We start from the raw sequence: 14,039 nt of genomic DNA on the forward strand, positions 1-14,039 counted from the left end.
ACTTGGCTTAGAATGAACAGGAGGCATCGACAAAGGATTCTTCAAGTGAAAAGAATATGATACCATAGCAGTGTGCTTGGTTTCTTAGAAGAAAGTAGGACACACTTTCCAAAAGTGCCACAGAGGTACCAGTTTGAGAAGTTATCTGGGTGACACTTCTTTTGCATATTTCCCAGATGCAGAGGAGATTCATCCATCTTAGTCTTCCACTTATGCAGCATCATCAAGTTATAGTTAGTGTTGGGAAAGTTAAATCAGGGCAGTAACATTTGCCTCACTTTCTAGCTTTCCATTTTCCTGGGCACCATAATAGAATCACTGTTGCTGATTGGCTGTCACTTTTTCCACTCAGTGAATACTTCTTTCATAGTAAGATGAGAGAAGAGGAGTACACCTCACTTCCAGATGTTATAAGCTTGGTCCACAACACAGTGTCCATCATTAATGTGACAATTCAGAATATAAATATCCAAGGAATAAGTAAATAATCATCAATCTTTGAAATATCAACAAGGAATCAGGGCTTAGGATTGTTTTATTTTTATTTATTTATTTTTCTATTTATTTAATATTTGGTTTTTCGAGACAAGGTTTTTCTGTTAAACTTTTTAACAGAAAGCCGATGAAAATTATGTCTCAGTATTTATTTTCTGCTCTGCTAAAACAATTAGGCAAATATACTATAGAGCTTTCATAAAGATTTACATTAATCTACTAGGCTTATTGACTTTTGGACATGTGTCTGTATGTGAACCACAATTTAAATAGATCAGCTTTCCTGAGAGAGAAAAAAAATATAGCCAAATTGATCTAAAGTATATCTGACACTTCATATTATTTACTTATACTAAAGTATTTATATGAAAATAACATCATCATTATCACAGGTTTAAATAAAATCCAGCTACACATGAATGTGAAGTGAGTAAACTCTGGAAGGGAGAAAAACATTCACACATTGTAGACACACTCCAATCACAATGGATAGAGATTTTGATAAACATGTCATTGCTCGTTCATTTCGCAAATAAAATGTATAAATTTGATTTAGCAATATCAACAGTAAACTTTTCTGGATGCTTATCATTATGCTATATGAAATACAAGCAATACTAGATAATTAGTTTAAAATCATTTGACAACAGAAATATTCTCCTAAAAATGAGCCATAATAGACTTCTTTCAGCAAAAATTGCAGTGTGGGTAGATCTTTCTTTCTGACATTTAGCAGTCAACATCCAACTTCATTGCTGAAGACACTTTTCATATCCGAACACTCCAAAACAACAATTGCATGAGAACATTCATGAATAACACATGAAGTTGGAAATTACATTTTTCATTAGTTAAACTGCCTATTTCTTTCACAAGAATATTGTTTATTTTGGTAAATAATACAAAACCGTGGCTTTTATATAATTTCTGTGCAAATTGGAAAGTGTTATTTATGAACTTCTTCAATAGAGGATCTAAAAATGTTAGGTCCTGATTAAAACTGCCGGATCCATATTTTCCCCAAGAAAATTGCTAACAATGTCAAGACCATGAGGGAACTTCTTGTCAGACATTTCATACATGCATTTATTGACATGAACAAGACAAAATCCCATTGAAAAATGGTTGATCTATCTCCTCTTGTACTTCTTAACCTTGGTCATTCACAGCAAAGCATTTTTCAATGATTTCTGCTACTTCTGTGGGTAATTGGAGAAATCCATGAATATTTACAGGAACCATCATGAATAAAAACACAAAAGCCACATAGTTTCAATATTATCCTGAAGTTTCATAATACTTCCATTGAAATTCACTTGTTTGGTTGCATGCCCCCCATCAAGGCAGTCCCGTTTAATCCTTAGTCTGCCGGTGGACAAAGTCTGTTGTCATTTTATGCGTTTCATAATAAAAATTTGTTTCCCACTCCAACAACACAAGTAAACTAAAAACCAATTAGCTGACAGTCAAATGCAGCCATGGCAACAATATTACATATTTGTGGAGCTGAAGAAACTCTCCTGTCTGTGATGCAGCTTTTCTGACTATCTGACATGTGCACTGACAGTCAGCTCTGCTTTGGTTGGAGATACTGAATGACACCTGAAGATGAAAATCCGTCTTCTGGGTGGTCACATAGGCCTTCTCCACTTATCTGCAATGAACGTCCTCATCTTGTTACTAGACATTTTCTTTTATAAAAACATTCCCACAGAGGAGATATGAAAGAAAGACTGGAAAGCTGCACAATTGTTTTCTGGGGAGTATTTAAGTGCCTTGTGCGAGCATCTCTTGGGGAGTGGTCATCATCTAGTGTACTTTCTGCAGTGCAGCAGGGTTTGGAGTGGAGCTTCCCCCTGAACTTTCCAGACCCTTTGGGTATATGGATGCTAGGGGCTGGGGAGAAGCTTCTATCTGAACAAAAACACTGTAAACATGAACGCTAACCAAGCAAATATCAGGCTTGTAGAATGACCATGCCTACAACCTGTCCTCAGTTACTACCTGCTTATTGTATACTGGAACCTCTAGATGTGATTAAAGAGGGGTTGGTTAAAATTATAATATAATATTACATTAAATTTATCTTATTATATCATAAGATCTGATGGCTCTTAAGTTTCCAGAATAACTGAACTAGAAATGATAAAAGCACTGTGATTAGTCTTGGCTAAAAATGTATGTATAACTTTACTGATTTGCTTGAGAAAACTTGGATTATATCACTTCTATTGGACCTTAAAAAATAGATAAAGGAAAATCCCTAGAACAAGGGCATAATATAATATATAATTATAAATCCACTAAACTGTAAAAAATAAAAGGATTTAATTCTAGGTGCATTTTGATACCAACTTTGTACCTCACACTCGTCTGTGGAGGCAACATAAACCCCAAATGAAATGCTTTCAGAGTGTGTTCATAAACCAACAGATAAATTTTTAGTCTATCTTGCAATTTATAAAATATTTAAGTTTGAATTATTGTAAACTATTTAGTAAATATAGTCACTTAAAATAAAATATCAATTACAACTATCATCTTTTGGGTACATATTACCATTTCATAGTTTTAAACTAAGTACAACAGGAATTTTTAAAATAATCACAACAGGAATTATTGACCAGTACACCAGAATGTATTACAACTTCTGTTTCTCATCATTAATTAAAATTTCCAATTTAAGTGGCAGCACTTGATTAGTCTAAATCCATATTATTATTAAAGTTGGGCTTTAAATTCAATATTCCATGTTTCCATTTAGACATCAATTATACTCACATTTTATATAAAAGGTAAACATATATTAAATATACATTTGCTTTTCTTTCTTTCCTCTTTTTAATTAAAATTTTTAACCCAATATAGATGGGGGAAATGATTAAATGATTAACTTTTTGTTCGTTCAGAGACCCCTTTGTATTTTAATTTACATGTTGATTATGTGTAGCCAAGAAAAGTGCCATGTTAAATTTGATTAAACAAAGCAGAAAATGCTTCCAAATGAATGGATAGCTGAAACTGGACAATGTGCTTTGTCTAATTGTGTTAATGAACTACCCTAATGAGACTTGTTTAGTATAAAAGTCTTTCTGACCTTTTCATTGATTGTAAAACAAAATGCTTCTAGAATTTGCAAACTTTTACTTCATTTTTATGTATGTTTTAAACCAAACACTTAAATGACTTTAACATTGTAGAAAATAATGCAAAGTGTAAAGACCTAAACATTTTGTCAGCTCAGCTGTGAAACCATTGATTAGTGTTCTTTGCCAAACTTTCGTGTTTAGTGCACTGGTGTTTTATGATTACTTCCTTTGTATTCTAGAGTATGGCTGACAGCTTGGGGACATATGTAAGAAATATATTAGTTAATCCATAATAGTGAATGTAAGACCCAGGATTTAAGAACTAAAACCAGAAAGCAATATCTGATAAGTTATAACAGTGCCATCTTCCATGAGTGAAAATTATAGATGTCGAGGTGCTCAGAAAGGATGTTGGCCATTTGTCCTGAGACTGGCTTCTTGTCATTGAGCTGTTATACTGTCAATGAATGCAATGTGAAAAATCCCCCTCACTATATTATTTACAATGTATACAAATAATCATCTTGAGCATTGAGAGGAAAATGCAGTTACTTAATAGCTGGGGTCTTTCAGTTACATTCTTTATAACAGTCTTCATGGATACATATGATCTCTGGAACTTGCCTGAGTCCTTTTTCTTAAATCATACACTTTCAAAGAAAAGAGAGTAGCTCAGAAGACAAAATACCCATGATATTTTGCCAAGTATCTTTTAGCAGGATTTCTCCTGCAGGAGCTAGAGTACATGGAAGCAGGAGCTTTCTAAATTTCCAGTAAGTTCAATTAATCATATACATCAAGATATTGACGTTATTTTAAAATGTTAAACATATACAAAGGAGGAGGATACTTTCTTGATGAAAAAATTAGTATTTCATATATTGAAACCACCAGGTTTTAAAAGCTATATAAATTTACATATTAAACTGCTTAAAACACATGTTAGGGTTAGCATGTAAGCAACATTAAGAAAAAGAGAGAAGAGCTTGAAAGGTGGAAAGCAAAAGGGCAGGTGATATACTTATACTATAATCTTAAAGAAATAAAAGAAATAATGTAAAAATCCAATATAATGTCAGAATGATAATTTTAGAGTGGTGGTGTTTTAAAGTGATTTTTACCTGCAAGGTTTTATGCATATTATAATACTTTCCTGTACAATCACATCTATCTAAATATGTATTTTAAGATGAATTCATGAGATTGGTATGATAATAATATGAAGAAATCTTTTTTTAAATCTTTTTTTATTGAGAAAATGAGAAAAAAAAACAAGTTTCCACCTCCTCCCAGCCTCCCATTTCCCTCTCCCTCCTCCCACCCTTCTCCCCCTCCCCCCACTCCTTTCCCCCTCCCTCTCCAGTCCAAAGAGCAGTCAGGGTTCCCTGCCCTATGGTAAGTCCTAGGTTCTCCCCCTCCGTCCATATCTAGGAAGGTGAACATCCAAACTGGGTAGGCTCCCACAAAGCCAGCACATTACATAGGATCTAAACCCCATGCCATTGTCCTTGGCGTCTCATCAGCTCTCATTGTTCGCCATGTTCAGAGAGTCCAGTTTTATCCCATGCTTTTTCAGTCACAGTCCAGCTGGCGAGACAAGGTTTCTCTGTAGCTTTTGGTTCCTGTCCTGGAACTAGCTCTTGTAGACCAGGCTGGCCTCGCACTCACAGAGATCCGCCTGTCTCTGCCTCCCGAGTGCTGGGATTAAAGGCGTGCGCCACCACTGCCCGGCGAAGAAATCACTTTTAATATGTTGATATATATGCAAAATTCTTTGTCAAATTGTTCATATAAATTTTAATAATCTACACCTTGGTCTATTTTTTATATTTTGAAGACTTTGGAGCTATCACAAGAATTTTGTAAGTAGAGAATTCTCATGCCTGTCCATTTCCTTTTTGATGTTCATACTCTGTCCTCACAGTTTCCAAGCTCAGTCATATATATATTGATTTGTACCTAAAAAGCGGTTGATTAAGAAAGTATGAGATTCTTTGTTTCAGAAGTGTAATATATTCAAGGAATATCAAACTTAAATTTTTTAGAGAAACTAAAGTTTCCTTTCCATGCTGAATATAAACTTTGCTCAGCATTCATATTAGAAATGATATTTATCTATATATTATTTCCCATACTTATACTTTATAATCTTTGTGCAACTCAAAGAATGTGTTCATAAATATACATCAATAACATTTTTATGTTATAACTTTATTTATTTATTCTAAGACGCATATTCTAATAGCTAACGGTTTGATCATATTTGCTGTCAACTAAGAGGCAAATTTCTTATACTTTTTGAGCAATATGTGGAGTTTTGATGGCTTTTGAAATTTTACTATCAATGGAAAAATTTTATAATTGCTTCCTCAGTTTTTTAATACTTGAAATTTTTAATCATTTCATGATACCTGCAGCACAAAAGCATTCTTATATGGCATGAAACCACTGACCTTTACTGACAAAATTGATTTGAGACTAATGGAACACAAATTACCTTAAATTACGTTTGGTACATAAATTGGTCCTGCTATCATTTTTATCCAGGAATCCCCTCACTTTGTCTAGTAAATATTGTTCTTTAAGAATAAATCTTTAGAAAAATTACATAAAGGCAATGGCTTAAATATTTCTCTAAATGTATGATAATTGTACTTTCTGGAGACATAACCACTTTCCTTTAGTAACATATTTTTGTTATAAATTTTACTTGGTAAAATTGGTATTGAGCTGGATTCTGTCTCATTAACTATGTATATAGTCCTTTATTATCAAATATTATACTTTATTTTCAAAACAAACCACGCAGATCATGCCATTAGGTCCCTCTTATTAAGCTCAAAATCCTTACGGTTCAAAAATTGTGGCTTTTTCATACAACATGTGGCTGTTGCCATTTTGACTGGGGTCAGATGACATTGCCACCATCTTGGCTGAGAGCCAAGTCAAGTGACCAAGTTCTCCCATCTTTACTAAAGGATTCCCTGTCTTGTCCCCCGGTTTACTTATGTTTTTTTTTTCCACTAAATTCCTCTTGTTGACGCTGTCACATGTATTTTGTTCAGTGGCATGCCTTTGGTAGGGCCCACCAAGAACATCCACTTTGTCCAATTAATCGTAGTCAGGATAGCAATCTAAGGTAAGGAAAGGAAATTAGAGGCCTTGAGGCTGACCAACAACACATTGCAAAATGAACACTTGCAAATGAAGACCTCTGGACAAAGGGGTATACTGTATGATACACAGCAGCTCTAAGCGCCACTGAGAGGCAGAAAGACAGAGGAACAAAGAGTTTTTATTGTTGTCTGCTTTGGTTTATTTTTTACATTTACTTTCTTTTAAGTTTATATTATTATTTGTATTTTGAGGCCTTTTTACTTGCTGTTTTTGATTTATTTTTATCTCCTTTTGGGTTTTACCTTTACAGAGTATGTTCTAGGGATGCTGTAGGGGTTGGTTGTAGAAGGACTGGGTGCATGATGTAAAATTCCCAAAGACTCAATTTAAAAAAAAAAACCTCCTAGCAATGAGAACAGGGAAAGTCTCTGACTCTGTTGCCTGCTTTTGGGACCCATTCCTTCTACAGTATTGTCTCATCAAGCCTTAACAGAAGGTACTTAGTATCACTGCAATTTGTTATACCACAGCAAGCTCATATCTGTGGCATGCCCACCTATATCTGAAAAGAAACAGTGGAGAAGTGGATGTGGTGGTGGTGGAAGTGGGAGGAAGGTGGGGAGGAACTGGGAAGAGGGGAAGGAGGAGAAACTTCTGTTGGGATGTAAAAACAAAATATTAAAGAAACTATTCTAAAAAAATAATTATAAAATTGCCCAAAAGGACTAAATTCGTTTGCTTTTCAGAGAAAGAAAAACACTCACTCAAAAGAACTCACACATTACACATAAGAAATTTTATTTCAGCAATATATGGGCTAAATTGTTTATACAGATAAGTTAAAGAGAAATTTGGGAACAGAAGAATTCATTCAGTGCCAGGTAAGTCCCTGCCTTCCTAGGCTTGTTGTAAAATTAAATGAGAAAGCACTCATCACATGACCTGGCATGACCACTCTGAGCATTCAGAAAGCACTTGTTCCTACCACTTCAATGGTCATCATCATTCCGGAGGCCCAGCATGAACAATTTTGAGGTAAGTTCATTAATGGATTAATGAAAAACATACGGAAATGTTTATAGTTTTAAAAATTGTACCGAATCTAGTTGGCAATTATTGAGAAAATTCAGCTGAGACTATTCACTGGGGATGAGGGTTATTGGCTTTGGCTGTAATAGACTGAGATAATTAGTTGGATAAAGTACAAATTTCCTGATCCTTTCATACCACCCTGTAACATAGAATAAATTGATAACAATGGAATTGTGGGCTTCCTTTTTAAGATATTGTTTACCCAAAACATAAAAATTAAAAGAAGATATTCCTAATTTTTCTAATAATTAGCTTGAGATATTATATTTTTAATTAGGTAGAAAACATCATAAGTATTATAAATATGATTGCCTATTAGTTTTGTCTCTATCACTGAATATAATAAAATAATAATAAACTAATTTTCATAATTGCCTAATGATCAAATATTTTTTAAATTTTTTATTCTTTTTTTTTATTTTAAAAACTAGCCTCTCAGTGCTCCCTCTCTCCCCTTCTTCTGGCACCCCAATCACTGCGCAGAAAAGGCAAGGCCTCTCTAGGGAAGTCAGCAGTCTGGTATACAAAGTTGAGGCAGAACCAAGCCGCTCCCCTCTATATCAAGAGTGAACAAGTTCCCACCATAGGGAATGAACTCCACAAAGCAAGTTCACGCACCTAGGGGATGTCCTGGTCACACTGCACTCACCCCCTGCAACATATCAAGCCATATAAATGTCACCGACGTTCTGCCGGCTTAGTTCAGTCCCATGTGGGATCCCCAGCTGTCATCCCAGAGTCTATGAGCTCCCACTAGCTTGGGTCTGCTGCCTCTGTGGTTTTCCCAATCATTATCTTGACCTCTCCTTGCTCAGATAGTCTCTCCTTCCTCTCTTCAATTCAGCCCATTGCTTGGCTGTGGATTACCACATTTGGTTACTGAACTCAGGTTCTATGACAACTAAGGTAGTCACTAATCTGGTTATAGGGGAAGGCAGTTCAGGCGCCCTTTCCATTATTGCTATGAGTCTTAGCTGGGCTCATCCTTGGGGATTCCTGGAAGTTTCCCTAGCACCTGGTTTCTCCCTAACCCCACAATGGATCCCTCTATCAAAGTACCTCTTTCTTGGCTCCCTTTTTTCATTCCTCCCCCAACTTGGTTATCTGGAGCCCTCATGTTCCCATCTCTCCCTTTCCCAGTTGACCCAGGAGATCTTAACTATTTTCCTTTCCTGGGACCCTCCATATGTGTCCCTTTTAGGGTCCTCCTTTTTACCTAGTTTACCTGGGGTTGTGAATTGTAGCCTGCTTATCCTTCTCTTTCCATCGAATTTCCACTTATAAGTGAGTTCATACTGTGTTTGTCTTTCAGGGTCTAGGTTACCTCACTCAGGATGGTTTCATGACTATTAAACTTTAAATTATGTATATACTGAAAATTCCAAGACCTGTCAGTTTATGTGATGATTTTTCAATGTGTTGATGTTGAGCAGCCTTACAGCGTGGATATTTGATCACATTGTTGTTTTCTACAGCTAAAATTATACAATTTCCATTAAAGCTTATAACTTAGCCTCTTAAGAAATTAATTTGTTTGTATCACTTCCCAAGGACCTAGTTATTGCTTGTGAATTGGAAAAAGTTTTCCCCTTGTCACTTGGAATAAAGACATGGATTCAGCACAAACTGCCAAATTATTGCCCACTCTGCTTTTCTCACTTGTGAAACATGGAGAACAATCTTCCTCTTACCTCCTGGATGTGGTCGCCTTTCTGAAGGCTACAGGCCTGCCAATCACCATGAGCCTGGAACTGAGCGGAACCATCCAAGGTCAGCACCAGGTTGGGAATGTTTTCTTTTTGAAGTTATTATGGGGAGAACAGGTTGGGCAATTGACCAGCTACCTGTGGATTGGACCAATCTCATCCTGTGGAGAAAGCCAGGGAGATCAAAGGGCCTGCAAAGTTGCTGGGGCCATTGAGGCTTGGATGTAACAGGCTTAGAGAACAGAATAAGGGGCTTTGGCTTGCTAAGCTACTTAAGTGTTACTGAAACACAAACCTGTTTTTATTGGGGGGGTTATTTGTTTTTTGTAAGCCTGTCTGTTTTTGATTGCCCCCCTGTGCGGCATCCTCTTGTCATTGTTTACTATATATTTGGTACAAATCTCTTAGAAAATACAAACTTGTCCCTGTTACAGAACACGTAAGAATTTTCACAAATAGCCTACTATTCTAATGTTTTTAAGGGAAATTAGTCCTTCCTGAATCAAGAGATGGTGAGAAAATTTTCCATTGTTCATCCACCTCAAGCAGGTCCGGAGTAAGAAGTTGGCGACTCTTAATTTCGCCTCCAGTTCATAACAAATAGTAATTTATAGGAACAGTTCTTCCTCTTTTCCATAAGATTTATGTAATTCATTCCCTGTCTGTGGGAGAATCACAGTTTGACAACAAAGTAGCACACGTGTTTTTGTATTTTTTGTTTTTTTTTCACAGACCAAGCCTTGACCTTTATTTAAAAAGCCGCACGTTTATTTCGCTTTCTGACTCTGCGCTTGTGCCTTCAACACTTTCACAACAATTTTCTGCTCCTCAATAAGGAAAGCCTGCTTGATCCTGTCACAGACACACTTGGCACACATGGAGCCACCATAGGCCCGGCTGACGTAAACAATCCTGTTGTCAGGGGTTCGAGACAGCCTAGTTTTGTTGGAGGCTGTGTTGTAGGAGAGCCTAAGACGGTATGTTAAACGCTGGACCATCCTGAGTGCCTCTAAGCACCTTCCCCGGTGTGTTTTTGATCCATGTCTATGCCAGGAGTTAGAACAAATTATTTGTATTTCCTACTATGTGAAAACCTGGAAATCAAACTGCAGCTTTGAAATCCCAGGTTCTCTTTGTGAGCTTCTTCTGTGATTAGCAATCAAGAGCAACCATGCTCAGGATAACAGTCAAGGAAAGAATACTAGTTTCTTTACATGTAGAGATTAGATAATAACATTTGACACAAATGATAGTTACTAGCGATTTTAGTATTATTTTACTCATTAAATTGTGGGTATTGAAGTAAATATTAGACTGTCTATTTCAGCAATTGAAAATAGGACAATTCAAACCAACAGACAGCCATGCCCGAAGGGACAATGTGCAAGTGTGTGTGGGTCTGTGTCTGTGTGCGACTGTGTGTTTGTGAGTCAGTGAGAGTGGATGGGAGAGGGTCTGCACTTCAAGGCTACCCACGAACTAAGATGAAAACAGTGAAGACAGAAACTGAGAACAAACGAAAAGTCCAAAGGGCTCCTAAACATTTTCAAAAGTGTTCAACACCCGTAGCTGTCAGGGAATTGCAAATTAAAACCCTGGTAAAATTGCCTCTCACCCTAGTCAGAATTTGTATCAGGAATACAAATGTCAGCAAAAGTGGGCACAGATGTGGCAAAAAGGGAATTCTTGCACACTGTTGTAGAGAGTGTAAATTTATTCTTTTTTTTTCCGGCAGACATCTTTATTAATAGATCATCAACTTCTCCAAATCTACAGCTGGAATTTCATCTTATTTCCATGCTGAGTCATGAACAGTGACAAAGCCAACCAGAGGTACTCAAAGAGGACTAAGCTTTCATAGCTCACTTTCTTCTACAGGCAGAATATAAATAGATGCACTCTAGAATGCACAATGGCTTTAGTCACTATGGAATTAAAATGGGATCTTGAAGAATGTAGACAAATCCCGATGAAGGAAGGACGAGCTGAGATGCTGTGCAACTGTTTAAGGGTTCCTGGTGCTGCATCTCGGTCACTAGCTCAATCTTGCACTAACACCAAATGGAGATGCGGAAAACACACTAAGTTGACTTAGGGGTTGTGCACAGGAACCAAAAGGCAGGAAAATACTAAACATTGCTGAGAGCATCCACCCCAGGAAGGACTTTACCTTCCAGGAGCTCTAGACTGGCACCACCCCCAGTGCTCACATGGCTGACTTTATCCTCTGTATTCCATTTGGCACAGCAAGTGGCAGTGTCTCCACCGCCTATGATAGTGATGCAACCCCTAGAAGTGGCATTTACCACCTCATCCATGAGGGACTTGGTTCCCCTGGCAAAAGCTTCCCATTCAAAGACCCCAACAGGTCCATTCCAAACAATCTGCTTGGCTCGAGCCACAGCCTCAGCATATTTCTTGCTGCTCTCAGGACCACAGTCCAGGCCCAGCCAGCCAGCAGGTATACCAGAGGCCACAGTAGCTTGACCAGTCTTGGCATTCTCATCAAATTTGTCAGCAGTGACAAAGTCAACGGGCAAGGTAATCTTCACACCATTTTTATCAGCCTTAGCCATGAGATCTTTGACAATCTTGGCTCCTTCTTCATCATACAGAGAAGTTCCGATCTCCATGTTGTTGAGCACCTTAAGGAAGGTAAAAGCCATTCCACCACCAATGGTCATCTCATTGACTTTGTCCAACATATTATTGATTAGCTGGATCTTGTCTGCAACTTTAGCTCCTCCCAATATTGCCAGGAAGGGTAGTTCAGGACTCTCCAAAGCTTTGGCAAAGTAGTTCAGCTCCTTCTTCATCAAAAATCCACCAGCCTTCTGTGGCAGATTCACACCCACCATGGAGCTGTGGGCTCGGTGTGCAGTACCAAAAGCATCATTGACATAGACATCCCCAAGTTTGGACAGTGAGGCTCGGAAAGCATCAATTTTGGCTGGTTCAGCTTTAATCTTGTTCCCAGAAGCATCCTTTCCCTTCCCTTCTTCCTCCACATGAAAGCGGAGGTTCTCCAGCAGGATGACAGTGCCAGCTGCTGGGTTGGCACAGGCAGTCTCGACTTCTGGGCCCACACAATCCTTTAAGAAGAGAACATCCTTGCCCAGCAGAGACTTGAGTTCTGCCGCAACTGGCTCTAGGGAGAACTTGTCAGGCGTGGGAACACCATCAGGTTGGCTCAAGTGGCTCATAAGGACTTGGCTCCATTGTCCAAGCAGAATTTGATGCTTGGGACAGCAGCCTTGATCCTTTGGTTATTTGTTATCTGGTTGTTCTTCATAGGAACATTGAAGTCCACCCTCATCACGACCCGCTTTTCCTTCACGTCCAGTTTGTCCAAAGTCAGCTTGTTAGAAAGCGACATTTTGGCAACGCGGTAGGTTCAAGAGGCTCGGTCCTGGGGAAGAGTGTAAATTTATTCTTGTTTAGCTGCTTTGAAATTAGTCTGAAAGTTTTCCCCAAAAAACTACTTAGCATAGGAGCCAGGATGCTTGCCTGGGTATATATCCAAAAAACATTCTATCCTACTACAGAGACACTTGAACATTTGTGTTCATTTGCTCTATTCACAATATTGAGTCAATAAAATTAACCTAAATAAAGATCAATTGATGAACAATAGGGGTAATAGGGTACATATACACTACTAACCTGTAAAGAAACTAAAACTATGAAATTTACAGGAAAGAGAATAAAAGTGTAAAACTATATATTGAATGAGGTCTCCCAACCAAAAATGACAAATAAAATGCTTTCTCTCTTATACAGACTCTAAGAGAACTTTGTGTGTGTGTAACTTATAATACCTTCAGATTATAAGAGATCAGAAATGGATGATTAGAGACAGAGGCATTAAGGAATGTATATAGGTAAAATAAAATTAGAAAATGGGAATACTGGAAGTGAAAAGTTCAGGGAAGCAAAAAGGAGGACGAGGCAGACAATTAACTATAAAGGAGAACTCTAAAAATGTCTAAGTGAAAGCCCATGATATTGAAACCCAAGTAAAAGTTATAGATAAGACATAGTAGAGCCCATGTGGCATGATGAACTGAATGGAGGATACAAGGGGTTAAGGTTAAAATGGGTATGGGGGAAGGAGATGGAAAGAGACTAGAAATAGAGGGTGAATTAACCAAAACCAATGTTGTGTGAAGAGGGTGTATTTAAGCCCAGTAGTTTAAAATTAATTTGGAAATGAAGACATTTAAAATTATAACTTGAAAATGAAGAAATTAAAATAGAGGTATTCTGCAAGGGTGGACAATACCACTCCCAGAAGATAAGAGTTGATGCAAAAAGTTCTCAGTGCTAGTCCTGGGATACCTCCCTAGAAGGTGTTGATAAGAGAAGTACTACGGGTACCTCAAACAGCGCAGGCACTCACCATCGTTCTTGGTTGTCCATTATAACCATATGGCAAGACCCTTTGTTAAAGACATAGCACACTTTGGTTGTAGAATATAGAGAAATAATACTGAATTGTTCAGGAAACTCCCTCTCTTTGGATTAGCTTTCAAATTGTTAG

The 14,039-nt window shown here is 37.5% G+C and overlaps 1 protein-coding gene and 1 pseudogene across 1 annotated transcript; both read right to left on the reverse strand.

The window, feature by feature from the left end:
• Positions 1 to 10,250: 10,250 nt before the first annotated feature.
• LOC142832606 (large ribosomal subunit protein eL34-like) lies at positions 10,251 to 10,497 on the reverse strand. Its single transcript, XM_075943166.1, has one exon. The coding sequence runs from the start codon at positions 10,495 to 10,497 to the stop codon at positions 10,267 to 10,269; it is 231 nt and encodes a 76-aa protein (XP_075799281.1). The 3' UTR covers positions 10,251 to 10,266.
• Positions 10,498 to 11,211: 714 nt separating this feature from the next.
• Positions 11,212 to 12,913, reverse strand: LOC142832758 (phosphoglycerate kinase 1 pseudogene; annotated as a pseudogene).
• Positions 12,914 to 14,039: the final 1,126 nt, after the last annotated feature.

The sequence above is a fragment of the Microtus pennsylvanicus genome, chromosome 12 (assembly GCF_037038515.1).
Source record: "Microtus pennsylvanicus isolate mMicPen1 chromosome 12, mMicPen1.hap1, whole genome shotgun sequence".
Taxonomy (NCBI): Eukaryota; Metazoa; Chordata; class Mammalia; order Rodentia; family Cricetidae; genus Microtus; species Microtus pennsylvanicus.